This window comes from Manacus vitellinus, unplaced genomic scaffold, assembly GCF_001715985.3.
Source record: "Manacus vitellinus isolate BGI_N305 unplaced genomic scaffold, ASM171598v3 scaffold_19_pilon, whole genome shotgun sequence".
Taxonomy (NCBI): domain Eukaryota; kingdom Metazoa; phylum Chordata; class Aves; order Passeriformes; family Pipridae; genus Manacus; species Manacus vitellinus.
This window is the reverse complement of record NW_021939395.1, coordinates 11112369-11134320: the sequence shown is the minus strand read 5'-3', so window position 1 is coordinate 11134320 and position 21952 is coordinate 11112369. Positions and strand designations below refer to the sequence as shown.

The 21952-nt window shown below is 41.3% G+C and overlaps 1 protein-coding gene across 3 annotated transcripts; it reads right to left on the bottom strand.

Annotated features, from left to right (window-relative positions):
* Positions 1-812: 812 nt before the first annotated feature.
* Positions 813-17824, bottom strand: HPRT1 (hypoxanthine phosphoribosyltransferase 1). Of its 3 annotated transcripts, none has more exons than XM_029959084.1 (9): positions 17746-17814; positions 15704-15810; positions 14060-14243; positions 9990-10055; positions 9023-9040; positions 6618-6700; positions 4340-4410; positions 2520-2596; positions 813-1886 (listed from the first exon to the last, which is right to left on the bottom strand). In XM_029959084.1, the coding sequence occupies exons 1-9, from the start codon at positions 17770-17772 to the stop codon at positions 1839-1841; spliced, it is 681 nt and encodes a 226-aa protein (XP_029814944.1). In that variant the 5' UTR covers positions 17773-17814; the 3' UTR covers positions 813-1838. The 3 variants fall into 3 exon arrangements, with proteins under 3 accessions (XP_029814944.1, XP_029814945.1, XP_029814946.1); XM_029959085.1 differs by lacking the exon at positions 17746-17814 and adding an exon at positions 15902-15929; XM_029959086.1 differs by having other exon boundaries at positions 1173-1886; positions 4340-4386; positions 17746-17824.
* Between the last annotated feature and the right edge of the window lie 4128 nt (positions 17825-21952).

Sequence of the window (21952 nt, the reverse complement as noted above, 5' to 3'; positions counted from 1 at the left end):
TTAGACCTTAAGTTCAACCAGAACTAATGAAAACTTGAGTAGATACAATAATTTTCAAGTGGGTTTATATTTTCTCGTGTTGCTTTTGTGTTTCCTCTTCTTGGAGAAGCATTGCACATTTTTGCAACAAGTCACAGGCTCTTGAAAAGGCAGATACACAAACTTTGAGAAATACAATCAGACTTTGTAGTGCATTGAGATAAAAGCTCTTTGGAACATTACCCAGAACATTGCAAAAGTACAGTATAATCATGACCAGCGTTCTAACACTTGTAATGAGAATTCTGACTTACAAATAGATCTCTCATACAATGTGGTCATTTGATGTGGATGACAGTGTGTGAATTCATATTTTAGGTCTGCTATTAACTACTGCAGCTGTACCTGAGCAGGCCATGGATGGGCAACAGTGTGAAGCACTTGGGAAAGACTCAAACGCCGAAACCACAGAAAAATCTTTCAAAACAGAATCTTTCAAAAACTCTGTTGTGTGTAAGCACTGAGCAGCGTAAAATCCGAGGATATGGTGGGAGAATCCACGTGCAGAAGAACGAGACCCAAAAAGCACGGCACAAATACAGGTGTGAGCTGGGCTGCCGAGGCCAGAACTGAACTCCACACAAACAGAAGTGTTGGTGAAACAAACCAAAATGATTACTTACAAAATGGTTGTGGTTTGTTGTTTTTTTTTTCCACATGGATATGTTTAATGAACATGGAACCTCCACTCTTCATTTTTGCCAAGACAGAACAAAGATCAGTGCTTAAACCATATTCTCTGAAATCTAGTTTGATTAGAAAATATGCAACTGTTTCAATATCTTCCCTCAGCACTTTATCATCTCTATCATAGACAGGATTATGTTAACCAGAAGCTCTACAAAGGTAACAAATGTTGAGTCTGCCTCCACTGTCACAAACACTTATGGGCAATATTACTGAGAAGGAAATTTCAAGAGCACTTTAATATACAGAATGAGTGGGATAGATGTGTGGGGCTTATTTTAAAGAGACAGCCTTTATTTAAAGAATTTTGCTTTGTAGATCTTGTAAAGTAAACATTACAATACTTTTTTTTTCCACAAATATATTAAAATTGTTTAAATTTAAAAGGCAATTCCACAGACTGATGGATATTTTTAAAGAAAAAAAATCTAACAGAAATAGGCAACTCAACTAAAACTAGATTTTAAACATTCTGTTTTGTCATTCCATCTTTTTAAAAAAAAAGAAAAAAAGGAAAAAGACATTTTTTCCACGCAGACTTCCTTTACAGCAATAAGGCAACTCCCGGAGATTTGAATGAGCTCCTTGGAGATTACAGATACTGTAACTGGCTGTTCCTCATGCTTTATAACACCCAAAGGTGCAACTATCCATTAATCACAATCACATCTGTGCATTAAAATATAAAACTTAAATTACAGATTTTAAAAATATTACTAATAGACTTCCCTATCATAAAATGTTTTACATTTACAGTACTTGAACTATTTCAGTTCTGGGTTGATGAGGTTTAAGCAATTTACCACTGCAAGAGTTAGACTCTGGAGCTCACAAACAGCACAACCCAACCAGGGGCAGCGATAGTCGGTAGAGTCATAGTGCAAATCAAAATAAGGAGTGCAGAACTGCACTAGTTGTTTACATTTCTAAAATATAAATGAACAAGACGAGCTCTTATATTGTACATGCAATAAATTATAGTAAGCATATAGCAATGGGGTTGGGGCATTCTACAAGTGTAGCTGGTGTGCCAGAGCTGAAGCCTGTGAAAGATAGGACTCAGTAAACAAAACATTTCAAAGCTCTGTTGTCACAGCACTTGAACTCTGCTTTCATGCTTTGTACTTCTGCTTCCCTGTCTCGCTGATCACACAGATATGCTAGAACAAAACAAAATAAAAAGCTCCTGTTAGAATAGTAACATAAGAGACCAACATTTGACATCGATAGCGAGCTCCCGAAAACAATACAAGTGTGCTGTACACATTTCCGTACAAAAGGATTTTGTGATACTGTTTATGCAGAAAAACTTAAGCCCTTTTTTGGTCCAAAAATCTCAACATTGCCTTCTTTCTCCTCCCTCTAATTGTCCCACCCAATGTCTTCTGGGTCTGGCGAGACCCAGATAAAGAATTAATGACTTACAACAAAAAGTGAGCCCTTCTTAACTTCTTCTCAGATCTCTCTTCTTTACCTCTTACATAACTAAGCAAATGCACTTATTTGTTGTAGACGTCTGGTAAGACAAGAAACTTCACATGAACTTTACATTATTTCCAAGCTGGCAGATGTGCAGCCCCCATGGTGCATGCAGCAAAATAAATTTCAGTTTCATAAGGGCTCCAAACACTGTCCTGCTGCTCCAGGACTTGCTCCCATTGTTGAGTCACCAATGGAACAGACTGGAACATGAGGCATGATTTACAGAGGAGGGAGAGTGATGTGAGGAGATTTCCCTTCCTTCCTCCTCCCTAGTTTTAAATGGACAAAAACATACGGGAAAAATTACTTACGTTCAAATCTCTAAAGTATTCATTGTAATCTAGGGCGTATCCCACAACAAACTTGTCTGGCACTTCAAATCCAACAACTGAAAAAGACCATAAGTCACCAGTGTGTTAGAAAGGAACTTCCTAGAGTTCACTAGAGCCTTTTACAGAGACAATCTGGAATTTTATAGATATGTCAGCATTGTAACTCATTTCTTCCACTCAAGTACCCTCAGATTCATATTCCACCTATTTTAGAATTTTAACTTACTTTGTTGATTTAGCAAACTAAAAGAAATTAAATAGCTGTATTTATTTGTCCCCACACAGCTGCAGGCTACTAGTATGTAAGAAACGAATGGAAACTCTTAAATCTATAGACAGAATATTATGAGTATAAAATTCCTTTAAAATTTCCTCTAACTTTGTAAATACATACAAAAAGTGCCAATGCTTCCTGGCACTTCCTACACGTTTGACATGCCAGTGCAGCAGGAGTGAACTGGTGAGCACAGCACAAGTCCCCCTCACAGCACAGTTCAAAAGGCAGCACCTCTGGGAGCTGGACCTGCACCCTAGGCAGGGCTGCAGGAAGGGTCATTTGCAGGTCTCAGGAACGTGGGTTGGTTTGGGTTTTTTTGGGTTTGGTTGTGATTTTTATCTCCCAGAGAAGCTGCCTAAAAAGAGAACATCAGCTCTTCCATAGATTGTCTGAACAGCTCTAGCAGGACAGTTCATCAGTGATCAGGCAGTCTCAGTCCAACCTGCCCACACACACTATAAAATTACCAAAATTAAATTATATACGATATAAAACTTCCAAATGGCTTTCTCCCCACATGCCAAAATGAAAGACTCCTGAGTCTTTCCTAAATTAAGGTGACATTTAGCATTTACTTGGCCTCACAATACAGGGATAAAATGGAGGCCCAGCCATTGTTGTCTCTTCCTTCAGAGCTCATGTGTCCTGCTCTGGACAGGTTGTTTCTATGGACAGATGGCAAAACAAGTCATCTGCTGCAAGATGCTCCAAAGGCTCCATTAGCCCAGCTAAGCCTATAATGAGATCTCAGGAATGAGGGGCTTCCTTGACTGAAGGGAACACCTCAATGAAGCTTTAAGGGATCGAAAAAACTTCAGTTTTAAAATAATATGCAACCTCAGAAAGGAGGAGGAAGAGGATGTGATTCTGCTGCTAAATTCACTCCACCTCTATAGTGAAAGTCCATGGTCCAGACTAACAGGAATTTAGCCTCTGGAACAGGCTTAAAGCACACAGCCCTTCCCAAGGCAGGAGGAGCTGTCACTCTCTTACCACTGTCTGCCGCAGACACTATTCCTTCCTTAATGGTCTTGGGACAGACAGGAAAATACAAGAAGGGAGTAATTCAGATGCCCAGACATAACCAGCCTTAACTTTTATCAGACCTGCTACCCCGTGTGGTTTTCCTACATTCCTGGGGACATCCCAACAGCATGAAGTGGCTACGTTTAGGCACCCAAATCACTCCCAAATGTGTCAAAAGGTGAATCCAGCAGATTCTGCTGACCAAATCCAACAGATTCTGCTGACCAAAGCATTTGACTACATGCAAGCTGGGAGAATTTGCACGTGAAAAGCATGTAATCTAGACCAAAAATATTGAAGTTTGGTTTTCGATATAGTAAAATGATACAAATCCTGATGAACTCCATCAAAATACATTCCAAATATTTAAATTCCCTAAATAAAAGCAAAATCTATCAAGAATCATTAGTGAAAACTTATTTGGAATATTCTTGCACTTTGTCAATACACTGATATGCTTATAAAAATGAATAACGGTTGTCAAAAAGTCACTTACAGTCTGGTCGATATCCAACACTTCGGGGAGTTCTTTTTACCAACAAACTGTCAAATAAAACCAATGTAAAACTGAAACATGGAAAAGCACCAGGTACAAATATATTATACTGTTTTGATGACAGACAAGCTGAAGTAGACCTAAATGTGCATAACTGGCAGGATAACCACACATATATTAAACTATTATTTTATTTGCAGGCACAGATGATCATGATGACAAAATCACAGCTTCCTAGAATCATGAATGATTTACAGCCTAAAGGACAACTAGCGGGACTGCAAGGAAAAGGCTTGGAGATACTGATCTGGATGCATTTCCATAGTGAAAAGTGATTTCATGGGGTTTTCTCTGTGTGTTAGGAACTTCAGGTGCACTCGCGCAACTTGCCCCGAACTGTTTTTCACTGGAAGCACTAATTATCCCCATAAAGAAAATGTAATGGGTTCTGATGATCAGGGGATACAAACCTGCTCCACTTTTCAGAATTAACAGTCAGAGGTTATAAAGAGCAGGGAGATACAGAGCAGGGGGCACTGTAGCATAGTTGGATTCCCTCCTTATTCAGTTCAGCATTTCTGCCTTAGAAGACAATCCCACAGGCCTGACACTTGTCTGGGGTACAGAGACTTTGGGAGCAAAAGAAAGGGTGGTTGATGGCTGAATGTAAATGCAGAGATCAGCATAACTCTGTGCATTGAGCACAGACCTCCTTCCCTCCTGGGTCACCCCTGAAGGTGGGGCTTCATTTGCCAGAGTTCCAGTCTCGATTTCAGACGGTTGCTGGAACTTCCAATTGGGAAACTTAACTTTCGAGAATTGGTGTAAGAATTGATCAGAGAAACCCCCAAATCATATTAGCATTAATTCACATCTCCCTCCTACAACTCCTTAACTGTCTGAGAAAAAGAAAATAAAAAAAATTTAAAAAAACCCGACAACCACCACCACCAAAAAACAAACAAAAAAAAACTAACAAAGAGGAAAAGAAATAGAAGAGAGGCAAGTGAAGTAACTAAGAACTAAGACTATCTAGAATGATCAGGTTTACCTCCTCAGGTCTTTGGTAGACCCAAATTACTGCAACAGGTTTAAACAACAGGAAACTGGTCTTTGCTCATTTGTATTATATTTATGATTTACACTGTTGTGTTGTGACACTTTTCAGTGACAGATATTTATAATCTGGCCAGGGAGAAATCCTCAACAGCCTCACCTTCAGCAGGTCACCCCCAGATTATCAGCAAGAAGAGCTGTTCTCACACATCTAACAACTGCTTTGACATTGTTATGGCAACACAAGTGATTAGATATTACACCCAGCCCTGCTTTATCTCCAATCCCCAGCAATCATTACGCTTTTATTGGAAAATACACAACCACAGCACAGCAGCGCAACAGATGCAATTGAAAAAGAAGTAGGAGGAATGTTGATATTGGTTAATAATATAATGTTATCCTCAATATTTCTTGTTGGCTGCAAGTTATTTAATTATGAAATGTTTTGAAAACTAACTGAATAAAGGTGTGACTAAGTAGAAAAGCCCAGAAGAGCATATGGCTGGCTGACTCTCACAGAATGACCTCCAAAGCTCAGCTGCACTATGCCCTCTGCACAAACATTAATATTAGTGTGCAAACTAATTTAATTCTACAATAAAGAAGGCAAACTAAAAAAAGGTCTTCACTGCACAAATATAGTGAAGTTGCAGATAGTGCCAGCAGAAACAAACAGCTTTGGAGAGATGTTATATACAGGTAAGTGACAACCACTAATTATTTTTATTGTCCTCTCCAGTAAAAGTCTACATTTATGAACTAAATTTGTGTTGAAAATGCCTCTATCAACTTCAGAGGGTATTTCTCTTAAGCTCAAAATTCTGAAATTCTTCTAGCTACTTCTAAACTTGGATTCAGTGGTAAAACACCACAAACCTTACCATAATGTGATCAGGTAAGAGATGTCCCAGGCATGCACAAGCTATCCCCTTCCGAAGTACTGAAATTCTTCCAGCAATAAGACTGAGAAGAACAGTGTTTCCAGCAACCCTAACAAATGCATGTTCTCATAACAAGCAAAAGTGGTTTTGGAGTTTAATTTAGTACTAAACTTCAACAGATTGCATCATATATGACTGCTGCAGGAATGTTTCCTCCTGTTTTTCTCTTCCATGGAAATGTATTCTACATTTGGTTTTGTTTGTTGGTTTGGGTTTTTTTTTACACTGTGTGACCTTCTTAAGGTGAAAAACAGCACAAATAATCATTAAGAATTTACCTGGCTACTTTCACCATCTTTGGATTGTACTGCTTAAGTAGAGACAGCAACGTTTTCATTGTTTTACCGGTATCAATTATATCCTGAAAATAAAAAACTCATGTCAGACAGAATATTAAACACATCAGAGTAGCATTTTCAAGTTTCTACCACAGGAATTGCTCATTCACAGGAGCATGAAAATATGGCAAACTACTGTTTGTAAAAATGCCCATAAAAATGCCTGTAGCCAAATATAGGTGACACGTAACCCCTGCTGTGCTTATGCAACCACACTGAGTAACGTGATCACACACAGGAGTTATTAATTAATAACACACGAGAGTTATTAATAACAGGAGTTCTTAATTGCTGTGGATAACTGTGGCTTTGAAAGCAGTTGCTGAACCAGCAGTTACTGCAATGACCTTCTTGGCTCCTTCTGGAGATTTTATGGCTTGTGGTCCTTGCAGCCATGAGACGAAGTTTAATTTGAGTATGGTACAAGTAAGATTAGTCTTGCTGTGGAGCTCAGTTACAGACAGATGTATCCAACAGAAAGAAAAGCAAGAAGGGAAAACAGGCAGAACAACCCATTATTGCAATTGGAGGAATGTAATGCACATTACAGATTCAAGAAATAGCTGGGAAAATTGCACTGGGAATATCTGGGTGCAGTTTTAAAGTCTAAAACACACTAAAATTTTAATCACGCACCATTTTAATCCCATCTACTGCACATATAAGCAGAAAAAAATAATATATGTCTTATAACTGAGGCATCAGAAGTAGATTTATCATTTGGACTGAAACAATCATAGGATCTTTAGGGGCACAGTCCTTACCCTGGCCTGAAATAAAGTCTATTTGAAGTGAAGGAGGCAGATAGCACAGAAGCAGCAATATCCTGATTTCAGCTTATTTCCCTATGACTCCCAATTAAAACAAAAATCAAACAACAAATTCAACAGAGCATTCATCAGCAATACCATTACCACTTAATGCTTTTAATCATGGTTATAAACTCAAGAGAACTTAAAGACATACATGCATATAGATAAAAATCAAAGTTGGTAAATAAACAGAAGTAGCTACTTCCAAAATCCAAGGGAAAACCAGAACTTATTACTGATTTTGTGTTGTATGATTAGCTGCTTATTGGAGGTGAAGTTCTATTTTGTACAGATTTTTTTTGACATTAAAGGGATGCAGTAGAGAAAAGCCTTGTGCTCTGGTGCACAAGACATTAAGCCCACAATAAATGTGCATTTTTATTGTTTGACAGTTAAAATGGTGATTGATAAAAGGGTTCATATTTGACAGTGCATAAGATGAGTCATTGGATAGATGATTCACTGAACAAATGATAAACTAACCTAATCTGGGGCTTACATTCATCTGAAATGGAGCAGATACCTAATTAAACATATCTGCCTATCTGAAGCAAAATGTACTTCAAAGGACACCACTGGTCACACAATGACTGCTGTATCATACTATTTTGGTAGGAGTTTTGGAACTGAATGTGCTTCCTGTGGAATAACATAACCTTCTCAAATTAGGAAAATAATACATAAAAGCCACATTTGACGAGAAGAAACATCCTTCCCTTTGGCTGCTGAATCAGTTGCCATAGCTGTTTCTTTCCTTACAAACATGCCATTTCCATTATTTGGAGACTTAACACACTATTAGATTGCACATCCACTTCTCCTGTCTACTGCTGCTGCTTCCCTACCCTGAAACTGTCAATTGTACTCAAGGAAAGTGATATTGGCTGAACATGAGCAACGCTGTTCATCAAGAAAGAGGTATGAAAGCAAGAATTAAACAACAATACCTGCTAGGCAATCAAACTGGGCTATACTGTACCTGGAACCATGACGAGACAGAGGAATGGGAATTTAGCAACTACAAAATGCTCATTAAGAATTAGTGTTCTCAATGTCACTACTTGCTAAATAAATGACACACAGAGACACTGGGCTGAGATCTGTTTTTCGCATATTTTAGGATACTCATACCAGGAACCTCTTTCTACCTCTGCAGTTTGGTTTCATAGCTTGCTATGATAAACCCAGGCCAATAATAAATTTCATATTGGTTTGTTCAGGCTACTTTTTAAAAGAAAAAAAGGGGGGAACAAAAGACATTTTAGAATTGACAAAATCCCAGAAAACTGAAAGCAAATGCAAACAGCTTTAGATGGTTATTTTCCTTGTTAAATATAGCACTTGAACGCAATTTGAGAATTCAAAACATGGCTTAGTTCAAAGTCAGAGACCACTTGCAAAATTCAGGCCTGAAATCAGAAGCTGGAAGACTTGAAGCCAGAAACTGTAGGTCTTCTGGCTTAGAAAACAACTTCTAATAGAACTCTTTAACCACTGACACATTAGAACTGCAAAGTGAAACATAATACTTACTTCTACAATCAAAACATTCTGGTAGGAAGAAAAAGAAAAAAAGAAAAGGAAGAGTCCATTAATATCTAGACAACATACAATTTCTTATTAATCTCTATAACCTGTTAATTTTCAATGCAGTTAAATATTTGTACCACTATTTATGTATGTTTATATACATATGTTTACACAATTTGTAGCAGCAAATTCTTTGTAGTCAACATTTGTGATGCTTTAATAACAATTACCTGAGATTCTCTTCAACAGCTCCCACTGAGTACAAAGTGGTCTTTACATTATTCAGACTTTGAAAATTCCAGATATATGCAAAAGAGATCAAAACAGAGTCTACACAAGTCATATTCTTCTGAAGCAAACAGTGTCCTACTACACAGACACGTACAGTTCTGTCATACCTGCATCCTTTACACTGAACTGAGACATACATGTCTTAAAGATCACATGTGTAAAGAGAAGGGGAAAGTGCTGTGTTCTGACAGAGCAGGAGGCAGTGATGCTTTAACCCCTGACATCTGGCTCAATGATCTCCATTGAATCACTGGAGAAAAGCAGATTCCCAATTTACATTCTCCCATTTCCTTCTCTTGTCACTGCCTGTCACAGGAACTACCACTACTTCACTGGAACACCAATATGGCAAATAAATAACACCAGTCTCTTTCAAAGGTAGTTTGTAGACAACAGCCTACACAAGATTCTTCTCAGGCATTGCAGAAAAACAAATCTAAGACTTTGCTGATACCAAAGACAGCGAACAGAGGATTTTTTAAGTTCAGACTAAACTGATGGCTTTGATGGGGCTTATCCACTCTCCGAGTACACAGTGGTGAATATTTAAAGGAAACATTTCCATTTTTTAAACCTATAATCTTCACATACTAAAAGAGCAGCCTTAAAATCATGCAGGTATGTGGGTTCTTTAGTGGTTTGTTTGTTTACTTGCTTTTAAACATACAAAGAGTCATACCTTTCCGGTCAAGGTTGAGAGGTCATCTCCCCCAATGACTTTGATATCTCCAGTTGACTGATCATTCTAAGAAAGAGAAGGGTGAACATTACCATTACCAGAATAAAACTAATTATTTCCTTGCAGTAAACGTCAAACTAATTTTTTTCTTGCAGCAAATGTCAAAATTGCAAAGCACATAACCAGTGAATGTTAATGCTTTCAAAAACAGCATCTCTTTATTAACTAAGAAATTACAAGTGATCAACTTCAAAGATGGTATTTCAGATTAAAGACTGTTTGACAAGAGATTTGCATCAGTGCAGGCACCATCTCTCATCTGTGACCATTACATATACATACGTATCTAAAAAGCTAGGATTTGCTATGCATTCCCTACAGATATGGAAAGAGGACAAAAAGCAGTTTGTTTTCCAAGCTGCATGCTGCCATATAGCTGGTAATTTACATTTTAAACTTTAATGCCTTAGAAAAGCTTACTCTGAATAAGAATAAGCAATCATAAGAAGAATAGCCAGCAAACAAGGCACAGATTACTATTGAGAACTATAAGCTACAAAAATAGCCAGAAAAGCTTATGCTTGCCTAGTTTACAGCAAATATTGGTAACAGATCAAATTACTTCTTATAGCAATGGAACAGCAACACAAGTACACCATCACTACAACAGAGCATTTTGCTTCAGCAAAACTAAACTGTGAAAAAAACGTAAATGAACTGTTACACAGGAAAGATAAAAACAGCTGCTAGAAGTGCTTCACAAATCTTTGCAGTTTATTAAAGTCACTCAAATGACTTTAAACCTTGACAGTGTCTCACGGGTCATATTAAATGCCTATGCAGGTGCTGAGTTCCTGAGCAATGAAAGGGTGAAAAAACAGTTAAAGATTTCTGACACCAGTTGTAACCAGATTTCCACTGGCAAGATCCTTGTTTAATAATTAAGCAATGTTTTAGTTATCTTCAGGAGCCTTATTTCCCAGTTCAGTACTGGTAAGACTTTAATGCTTCGTGGTTTAACACATAAGAGTTTTAGTGTTTAGATCTGTTTTCACTGCCTCCCTGTTGTCACTGCTGGAAAACAATAATGCTTTACAAGATCATAACTCCTGACTCAAGTGACTCCAAGATCACCTTTTAAAAAGGCATTTTAAGTTCCTTACAGCATCTGCTATAAGGCTTGGTTGGCAGAGACCTTTCAGAATACTGCTGTGACCAGTCTAACCAGAGTTTACCATGTACTCCACTGAAAATCCCTATTTTTCCAAGTGACAGTACAACACATCCACTGTCTTTTGGCTGCCCTTCATGACTATATAAGCAACATTTGCTCATTTCCATGTTTAAATGCAGTAGACTGGTGAAAAGCCATTCTTCCTGTAACACAAACAGAATGAACTGTTTGTCAGGAATACTGAGAGCTGGATCTGTTCACAAACACTATCTTTCCATTTCTTAACAGCTTGCCAGATCATTAAAATTCATCTGTAAGGACTCAGAAAACTGGAGTTACGAGCAAAGTTTAATCACAGCTTGATCAAGTCAGTATTCTTAGAAAATTATTTTTGGGTGCAGAACAGTATGAACTTTGCATTGCAACACAAAAACCCATTGCAACACAACCCCCATATGCTTGTAAATATTAAACGATCGATTTGAAACAAGAATAGAACCTGAATTACATCAATTACAGAACCATTACAAAAGTTCAGCTGCTTTATTTACACGACCAGGGTATTTTTAACATCTCTTATCCTGTCTGTAGAGGCAGGTAGGATGATCTAGTAATCATATCCAGAGACAGTGACAAGAGAGTCGAAAGCTCCACTTCCAACTGTCCATTACAGCTTGTGATGGCTTTCACATCACTAAACACAAATCTGTCCATCTAGTAAAGCACAGGTCAAAACTACAGAGCAGATTTAGCATTACAACACTATTTCTGATGGAAGACCCAGTCAAGCTGCTACATACATGTCCATGTTAGGACATTCTTATCCACTCTAAAGGACCTAAGATTGGATATTAATAACCACCTAAGAGAGTCTACAAAAATGAAGTGCTTGTAAATACTGCAGTGGAGGCATCAGGTAACAGGAGCTCCTAACTCATCTAGGCTAAGAAAACATTCTTTTATAGAATTGGCTGACAAAACCAAAAACCCTGAAGCCAACACCTCAAGGAAAACATTCTACTTAGACAACTTTCCGTCTGGCTTTTTCTGCTTCTCTCTTCATCCACATGTTTTTACTACAAAAAGAGGCTTTTAATTTCCATAAAACTTACTTGGTTGCTCACTCCCCTATTAATAACAAGGCACTGTAGTTCTGGGGGGTAGTAAACAAAAGCAGTTGTAGTAAAGAAATAAACTGAAACATGCCTGAAACACCAGTAAAAAGGCAGCCTTGCTTTTTAACAGAGGCTTTTTTTCAGGTGTTTCAAACCATTTCTCCAATATTTTTTTTCCAAGTTAGAAAGTAGAGAGTGTGAAAGGGTGTAGTCTTTACATTGTTTGTTTAAACAAACTAAGTAAGCTATTGGAAGTGTTCCTTGGGGAAAGCAGAAGATACATACAACTGCCTGTCCCAGGGTTACAAAAAAAAGAAGGTGTGAGCCATCATTTCCTATTCTTTAACCTATTATCCTGTAATAGAGTTTTCTGTGTTTTTTACAGGCAGAATATATGGGCATGTGGGGGCTTCATAGTTAAGCAGACTGGTGGCAGGAGCCTCCTCTTTTGGGAGGAATGGAAGGAAAGAGGCTCAAACTGCTGCTCTCTAACTGACTTTAATACCGTGCACAAGCACAAAGTGCCTTGTGAGATACAACCAAAGGCTGGCACAAACCCTTCTGCCCAGCCTTGCCTTCTCGTTAAAGTACATAACTAAATTACTGCCTCATGTTCTGCAAACATGACTGTGGTCTCCAGGTAACCCCTGGACAGGTTGTGGTGTGTGTGCCTCGGGCAGCTGGGGCTGCTTGTCTGCACAGACTGGACCAAAGCCTCACACAGTTCTGGGTTTTGCTGTGACACATTAATAGATCACAATAACTCCATCTCTGGGTTCCACAGTTTAATGAAACAAAGGATAAGTTTCCAAGTCAGTTATCTCCATTTTCTAATGCTTTCTGCACTCCTCTACAACTGCAACAAGTAACTCACAGTGCTGACTTCAATGCCAAGTTGCTGATACAGAACTAACTGTGAAACAATGTATTGAAACACTCTAAACTAAAACCAAAAAATGTCATTAATTCCACGTTACAGGTGGTCTTAGGGAACACATCATAAATTTCTGAAATCCCAAAAACATGAGACTTGGCTGTCAGAAAGTCAGGAATCATACAGTGCTGACATATATCTGCTTCTTCCTCTGATCTGCACAACACAACCTTGTGCTTCCTTCTATAAAACTTGCAAGTTACCTCATTTTGCAGAATGTTCACTTTCTCTATAAAGTTGTGTTCAGAATTAAAAGATTCTCCCAAAAAATGTAAACCCAGGGCAACCCTAGATGCCTAGTCTTGAAAAGGTGGTACAACACTCAGGGGCCACTAATCATAATTCTAAGTTTATGTATCTAGTATTTCTTCAAGGCTAAATACAACTACTTTGACTCATTGTTTGGTTGAGCCAAACAAAAGATGGGATAGGGAACTTGGGTATAACAGTTTTTGCAGCTTTCAAATCATCCTGTTCAACGATGAGGTCTGGTCCACATAATTCCTAGAATTAAATCATAGTTGCAGGAGAATCCTCTGTATTAGTCTTGAGGCACAGCTTTAGAGATGGGGTAGAGGTCTGAAAGGAAATTGGTGAACAAGTAAAGGACATGAACAAATAAAGGACTCTCTACTCTACAAGGATTTTACTGGGCTGAGGAGATACCAAGGTCTAAAAGAAAACGCATTACATAATAAGGTAGAGAAAGAGTAAATTAGCCTATGACTCTTAGTTCCCTTGATTATTTGTTTAATATTAGCACATTCTGGAAGTAACAATATTAAATCACCTCTGTTAATTTCTAGTCAAACAGATAAAAATTGCACAGCACTGCACAGATACTTACGCAGTAACTCTTCAACCTAATGAAGTCGACAGTCATGGGGATTGATTTGTCACTGTTTCTGTTCAGGGCTTTGATGTAGTCTAATAAATCAGCAAAAAATTTATAGCCACCCTTCAGTACACAGAGTGCCACAATGTGGTGTCCTCCCATGCCCTTCATAATTTCTCGTGCCAGTCTCTCCGTCCTAAACAAAACCAAAGAAGAGTGAGCTGTCAAAACATTTCATTTGTTTACCATAGCAGCAGTGTTTTGTACTGAGAACAGCAGCAAACAGGGGCATTGAACTTGTTTGCTGCATATGTTCGCTCAAAAATATTTGTCTACCACTTCAGTCACTTTTACACTACTGGTCAACTAAGTTTTGCTGTTCAAGGTTAATCCAACAATAGTGCTGCCAAAGGACCTTGTTTTCATATTTCACACTCAGCCAAAGCAAATTTTAACCCCTTGAAACTGTTTGGTTGTCAAATATGAGACACAAAGGTGTGTTTCTCTTTCCAAAGACAGGTTCAGCTTCCATGCAAAGAGCAGCATAACACAACCCAAAGGCAGCACCCCTTACTGAGGAGCAAGAAAAGTTTCAAATTTTAAACTAAAGAGTTTATTTGCCAAGTCAGAATGCCAGAAACTTGTCCTGAATGCAGAATACAATACCAACAATGCAGAGCAAGAGAACACTGCACTGTTTTTCTGCAATCATTGTCTCTAAATTTATCTTGCAATTTATTTTAGAAAGCATGGTCTGCATTTATTGTGTGCCAGCTGACAGCAGGTTTCTCAGAGAAAGCCAACCATTATAAACTTTATGTCAGTTCCTTAATGACAAGTATTTTGTCCAATTTTTTGCTCTATATGGACTTCCAGTGCAAAGTTTTTACAATAATTAAAAATAAAATTTTTTTAAAGGGATGTTCATTGTATCTAGTCAAACAGGACCATGCAAAATCTAGATGCATTCCTAGTCAAAAGATCTCCTGGAAGATCCCCCCAGTGCCACTCATAAATGGCTTAAATTCACCAAATTTGTTGTTCATTCTCTTAAAGGGAATTAGCAACTATCAAACACAAAATAAAACAAAAATGCCTCGTAGGCTTATGCACTAATTTCTGATCACACAAGATAAAACTTCACAGCACATTACAGATTTCAGTAACCACAGAAGCAATAGATTTATATTTGTGGAGGATAATGTCTCTCCCAGAAGGTAGGAGAAAGTAAGATGTTATTTACCTACCACATGAACATGAGGAAGTTTAAGACGACAAGATTAATAATTTACTTTTATTAATATCTTATGGAAATTCAGGAGGCTATAATTGTTTTCAGACTCAACTGGTACAACCAAACGTCTTCTAATTACATTTTAAGAAGGTAAAACATCAGAGGAACACTGGAAATAAAGTCATAGGTTGCTACCTACCACAACATTTTGCTTGAGAATTATGACCAATTTTCAAACAATAGCATGACTGAAAATGTACAAACTCTCAGAAGCCAAAAAAAGAGAGTTAATTAGCACTTGCACGTTCTAGTCTCTAATTAAATGTAATCTATTTAGACAGTCACTAGGCAGCAAAATTATCACTGGAAAATTGTTTATTCCTGCGTCATGGAATCAGTGTACTGTCTGAAGTCAAACAAACCTGTCCATGATGAGCCCATGAGGAATATAGACTTTTTCCAAATCATCTGCATAATGCTTAGGTATGCAGAACAAATCCAGGTCGTAGCCTTGCTCATCATCACCAATCTGAAAAGGAAATAAGGTGAGATTTCTAAAGAGCCTTATATAAAGTCCGTGGTGAGACTCTGCGTTATTCAGTAAAAACTATCAAACCCACAACACTCATCAGCCTCTCTGAAAACATCACTCACACTGAACACAAACAAAGTGTAATCTAACAGCTCACAAGGGTTACTTGAAATACCACGAGTTGTTACGCAAAGCCCAAGTCCCACAACATTCTCCTGCACCGGAGAGCGGGAAAGTGAAGGTACTGCACCTGAATGAAACTCTATATTCCATTAAAAAATTTACCAAGGAGCTTTTTAACCTCTTTGATTTTCCTAATGTAATGCAAAACCTGCATTTGCAATTAAGCAAGCAGAGGTTCTGACATGGACACCTTCCAAATCTCCAAAACACCCGATCACAACAAAACACATGAGCCAGTGTTCAGGACAAGACAAGACAGCTACGTGAGCACGGCAAGTTATGATGCTGAGAAGCAAGTCTTCTCTGACCACCACCTCCAAAACAGGGAGGTTCAAGATCTTTCAGAATCTGAAATTAAAGCCTTCAGCAACCTGTTCCACATGGACAAACAGCCTGCAACACTGGGAAGTGCATGTTAATTAGGACAAGGGATTAGTAAATGTATATAATGATACCAAACACTGCTGAGGCTCAAGGCACATTGTCACATCAGGCAGAGCCTTCCCTGAACCTTAACCCTGCTGCAGCTTGAAAATGACAATGTGTTTTTTTAATTCCTTCACTCTCTGGTTATGCAGCTGAGTACCAGGACGAGAAAAAGAATTGCAGGGGCAAAACAGAAGCTTGTCACTGACAGTTCACCAGGGCGGGCATTTTAAGTATCCATTTTGGTACAGCTACTTTTGCAGGACTCAATCTTATTTCAGTGCCCGTGCAAGCACTTACCTGGCCAGTGATCAGCCAGCTGTTTACATGGGGTTTTGTTGTGTAACCCCTAATGAGTATTTTACCTGGGGAATTTCATTAGTATTTCAAACTCCCATCCAAAACTGACCCTGTGTGAGCTGCACACACACATACGGCTCGGGCATGGAGTCCCTGCTCTGGGTCCCTGCAGACCACAGCAGGCTGCTATTTTAAGAAATAAAGCAGGTCCCTCCCAAAACTCATGGTATTTTCCTGTGGTTCAGAACCAACGTTGTATCGAGCATGTCTACTAAACCTTCCTTTCTGCATCTGACAGGGAATGGGCCCTTCCTACAGGTTTTATCAGGGTTTTTTTATGGACTGCAGGGATTTACAGTCGCAACCTCGCGGCCGGCACAGCTCCCGGCCACCAGACACCGCACGCACTTCATCAGCACCGGCACCGGCTTTAAAAAGATTAATAAAAACGAGCACGTAAGCGCCTTAGCAGATGCGGCGGTAACGCAAAAAAATATAAAGAACATCCCCCGGATGCTGCTCCTCCGGCAGCAGCCCCGGCTCACACACACGTGGGGTCCTCCCGACCGGAGCCTCCCGCACGCCGCGAACAGCAACAGGAATAGGAAGTTGTGCAGCCCTGGGGGAAGTTCATCCACCTTCGCTCCAGAGGCGCCAATGCCGGCTGTGCCCGCCGCCCCCGGGCTCCGAGTCCCCGGGATCCCACCCCGAGGGGACCCCGCGGCCCGCCGCGGGAAGGGACGCGCCCGGCCCGGGCAGCGAGGGCAGGGACGGGCAGCCCGGGCCGGCGCTGGCAGCGAGGCCGGGGCTGCCTCAAGGTGACTCCGGGGAGCGGCGGCGCTCAGGGACGCGACAGACGACACACGACACGACAGCACGGGACACGACACACCACACGACGCGGCACCCCCGCGGTCCCTCACAGATCTCCGCATTCCGGGCGGCAGGCGGGATCCCCCTCGTCGGCCGGCGGGGCACAGCGGCCCCGGCATCGCCCGCATCGCCCCGTCCCGCCGCACTCACCACGATGCAGGGGCTGGGGGTCGCCATGGAGCGCGGCCCGCCGGCGGCGGCTGCGGGCGGCTCGGAGCAGCGGCGCAGAGGCGCTCGGAGCGGTGGTGGCGGGCAGGGGAGCGGGAGCACCGCGCCGCAGCGGCCCCGGCGCCGCCTCCGCGCCCTCCGCGCTCCCCGCCCTCAACATGGGCCGCGTGCAGCCCGCCGCCTCGGCGTGGCCGTGCGGCCGCCCCGCTGCCCCCGGGGAAGAGCGGGACAGGGGGAGCCCCTCGCCGGACGGGGCCCTCGGCGGGGCTGTGCCTTCCCAGCGGGTGCGGGTGTCCCCCCGCGCCGTCCCACATCCCCTCTCTGGGGTCTTCAGAGTTGGCCCTCCTCTCCACACACCGCGATGTCGAGGTGTTCCCCGTCCTCTCAGGACACCATGGGAGGGTGGCAGTGTCCAGTTCTGGGCCTCTTAATTCGGGAAGGACATTGAGGTGCTGGAGCGGGTCCAGAGAATGGCAACGGAGCTGGTGAAGGGGCTGGAGCACAAGTGTGATGAAGAGCAGCCGAAGGAGCTGGGGGTGTTCAGCCTGGAGAGGAGGAGGCTCAGTGGGGACCCTACAACTCCCTGACGGGAGGGTGTAGCCAGATGGGGGTCGGGCTCTTCTCCCAGGCAACCAGCGATAGGACAAGGGGACGCACTCTTAACCTGGGGGAGGTTTTGGTTGGAAATCAGGAAGAATTTCTTCACAGAAAGGGTGATTAGACACTGGAATGGGCTGCCCGGGGAGGTGGTGGAGTCACCATCCCTGGTTAAGAAAAGACCACTTGGAGCCCTGGTCTAGTTGACACGGTGGGGTTTGGTCGTAGGTTGGACTTGATCATCTCAGAGGTCTTTTCCAATGTAACTGAGTCTGTGATTCTGTGACTCCCATGCCCATGGGAACAGGGCTGGTAACTGCTGTCATTCCAGAACCAAGGACAGGGATGTGCATCCCTCGGGTGTTCATGTCCATGAAGGGGCTCCACAAACAGACTCCCCATGCCCAGCAGGAACACTCCTCTTCTGCCAAGTGCTGCCCAGGCTCCTCTCCATCACCAGGGAAGGCCTGTCCTCCACTGCAGCTTTATGCACCTTGAAGGAGGAAAGAAATGGGAATGTTTGCATTCCTCCATGTCTTCCTGTCAATCACAGGATTCGGTAGGGTCTCATTCTCCCCAAGTAGAAGAAATCCAACCCCCCAGCAAAGGCAGCTGAGGGCATGAGGAAAGTACCTCTAAATACCCAACAGACCATGGCACTGGTAGGTTCTGGGGTATTGGAGCAGTGCCAGCTGTCAGGGCCCTGGGCAGGGCAGGGCACTCAAACAAGCCGGCAGTGTCGTGTCAGGACATTTGTGATAACCAACTGTCATGCTCCAGGCCTCCAGCAGCTGATCATTTGCCAGGGTCAAATATACATAAGTCATATATTGTGGGATTTTTCTCCTCTGCTTCTCTTTGCAGGGTTAGTGTGCTCACAGCACATGGCTCTGACATGGTGCAGGGAACCCTTTGCAGAGGCCACTCCACATCTGACAGAGCAGGGAACTGACTTAAAAGTGAGCCTCAGTTGGTGATAGCTGTGCCTTTTGACCAGGCAAAGACAGTAGTGACAGGTACCACTTTCCCACACACAATGGGACCTCCCTGCATGGGGTGGATAGAAGATCATTTTCCTTTTGCTGTAAGATAAGGCTGAATTGTGCCTGTAGATACTGTCCGTATCTGTAATTGTCTGAATGAAAAATCTGATCCTGAGGTAAAATAATAGGAAAGCATGGAAAGGCCTGGATAACTCCAGTGGTCTCAAATGGGAGAAAGAAGAAAAAAAAAGCATTGACTTTTCCTGTAGGTCTGGAGTAAGGACAATGCAACAGTGCAAATGGAAATTTGTGGTTTCTTATACTATGTATCAGCTGAAGACTTTCCCCTTCTTTCTCTAATGGATGGAAACCAAGTTTTATTTTATGCTGCATAAAATCTTTGTGTCAAGAAAAGGATAATAATTCTTTAAAATAACTTTATTTATAAAGAGCTGTAGCAATCACCCCGATACATACCTACCATTATTGCTGTCAGCTCAGAAAATACAATGCAATCAATGTAATTGCTCCTTTGTATGAAACAAACAATTTGAGCACATTTTAACTAAGCAAATGGGCATGATCCCTACTGAATGCTGCATTGTTGCAGCAAGGTGTTCAGCTACAGTCTGGGAGGGTTAACTCTGGAGTGGGAGGAAGGAGCCTTTATCAAATTGCCTGGAGCAGCAGAATGAAACGCCCTGCAGCTCAGGGATATCAGGAACACATCATAGCTGGATCAATTCCAGAAGGCCAGGAAGAACAGCAGCTGCCCTGTCAAGTCCAGGGAGAGCCTGACATTAGTGGGCAGTGGGCAGTGTCTATCGAGAGACTCTGCAACCACAGAAGTGTTTCAGGATCCAATTTTATTTTAGTTACTGAAGACATTTCTCATTAATGATCAACATCAATTTCTGCTATTAAAAGTAGCATCCAACAGCATCTTTCTGATGGCAGGGAGGAGTTGTTGGCTTGCCTTCTGTGCAGTTTCTCCCCAGCAGACAAAACCATTAGTCCTGTTTTGCCCTTCTGAGTGAGCAATTTCTTTGTTCCTCCTGCCAAATAGCACATTCCTGGATCCAAAGCATTCCCGGTCTTGCTGGCACCCCGTTATGGAGGGAAAAACAGATTTACAAAAGCAGAAATATTTGCTGATATTACTGGAAGTTGGTTAGCTGAGATCAGCACCAGATTTAGTAGATGACCAGTTTTGTTCTTGCTGGTACAGGGCCACTGAGGTTTGCAGTGCAGGGTGAGGGGGCTCAGACGTATCTGGGAGCTGCACATTTTCTGGCTAGATGATACATAAGGTGGGAAAGCCAGTGTTCTGATTTCTCTGGTATGCATAGCTTCTTACAAGGCAAAATAATTTAATAAATGTGTTTTGTGTCTGAGTAGATTCTTGATTTCATAATTATTTTGTTCTCTGTTGCCAGCCAGGCGTATCTCAGTGCTCAGGCCCAGTGAACCATGGCCTCTGTGAGCACCAGTTGTAAATAACTTTGTTTACAGACTTTTAGAAACCTTTCCTGGCAACCACATGTTCCCCCCAGTGGTGGGGTACCTGGGGGTAATAACTGAGCAGTCATTCTTTGGAAGCACCTGAAATAGTGTCCTCTGGGTCAGCTCTTCAGGTCAGTGCCCATTTACCAATCCCCCTCTTCCCCCCATTTTTCCCTCCCAGCTTTGCCATTGTTGCTGGCTGACTCAGAGGGAATTAGCAGAATTTATCTGCTGGTTTTGTTTCACAAAACAAGTCTTCTAAAAAAGCAAAGAGCACAAAAAAATCTTCAGCAGATTAACTACTGAGACCAGCATAACTCCCTTGTGACCAGAAAATTTGTCTGTGGAGACAGAACAGGGAAAAATGGAGAATTCAAGGTACATTAACCCAGTCCTGAGATGAGCACCACCATTTTTAGTCAAGAGGAAAAACAAGAAGGAATATCTCATTAGATTATATAGAGAGCATTCTCCAAAATGTGAATTTAGCACACAAGCATCCCATCTACTGCATGGCTACAGAGAGATCTCTCCACTCTGACTAGTAATTATAATAGCCTATAATTATTTTTCTAGCCAAATGTTTCAAATGGGAGAGGAAGCCAGATGTACAAAAACATCATTTAAAAAGAGACACACCCTTCCTAAGAAATAGGGAATAGATGTTGTTTATTGCAAAATACCTATTAAAATAATGTTATTCCTGTTCTCCGTCTTGTTGACTCTTGTAGAAATGTGTCATCAAAGTGATTCTCAGTGGTGACAGTCTCCATGGATTTTGGAAAGTGGTGCCTATCTACGTATTTGTTTCAAGACTGGGATTTCCTGGATGATGAGAGTTTACCAAGATCTCTCTCCCTGCTCGGCTAATAAAGGACAATTTACTTACCAAAAGTAAAATAAGCAAAACCTCTGAACCAATGTACTTCTCTGTAGCTGTAGATAACTTCCTTTTTCACTAAAAAGGTTTTCATACTCCAGGACAGGGGTTGGGGGAATTACAGACATTTTGCTCTTTATTCAGTAGCACAAGGAACGGTCAGTGGCACAAGAATTACAAAAAACACTCCAGTGGTTGCTTATCACAGAATCTCAAGCATCCTGAG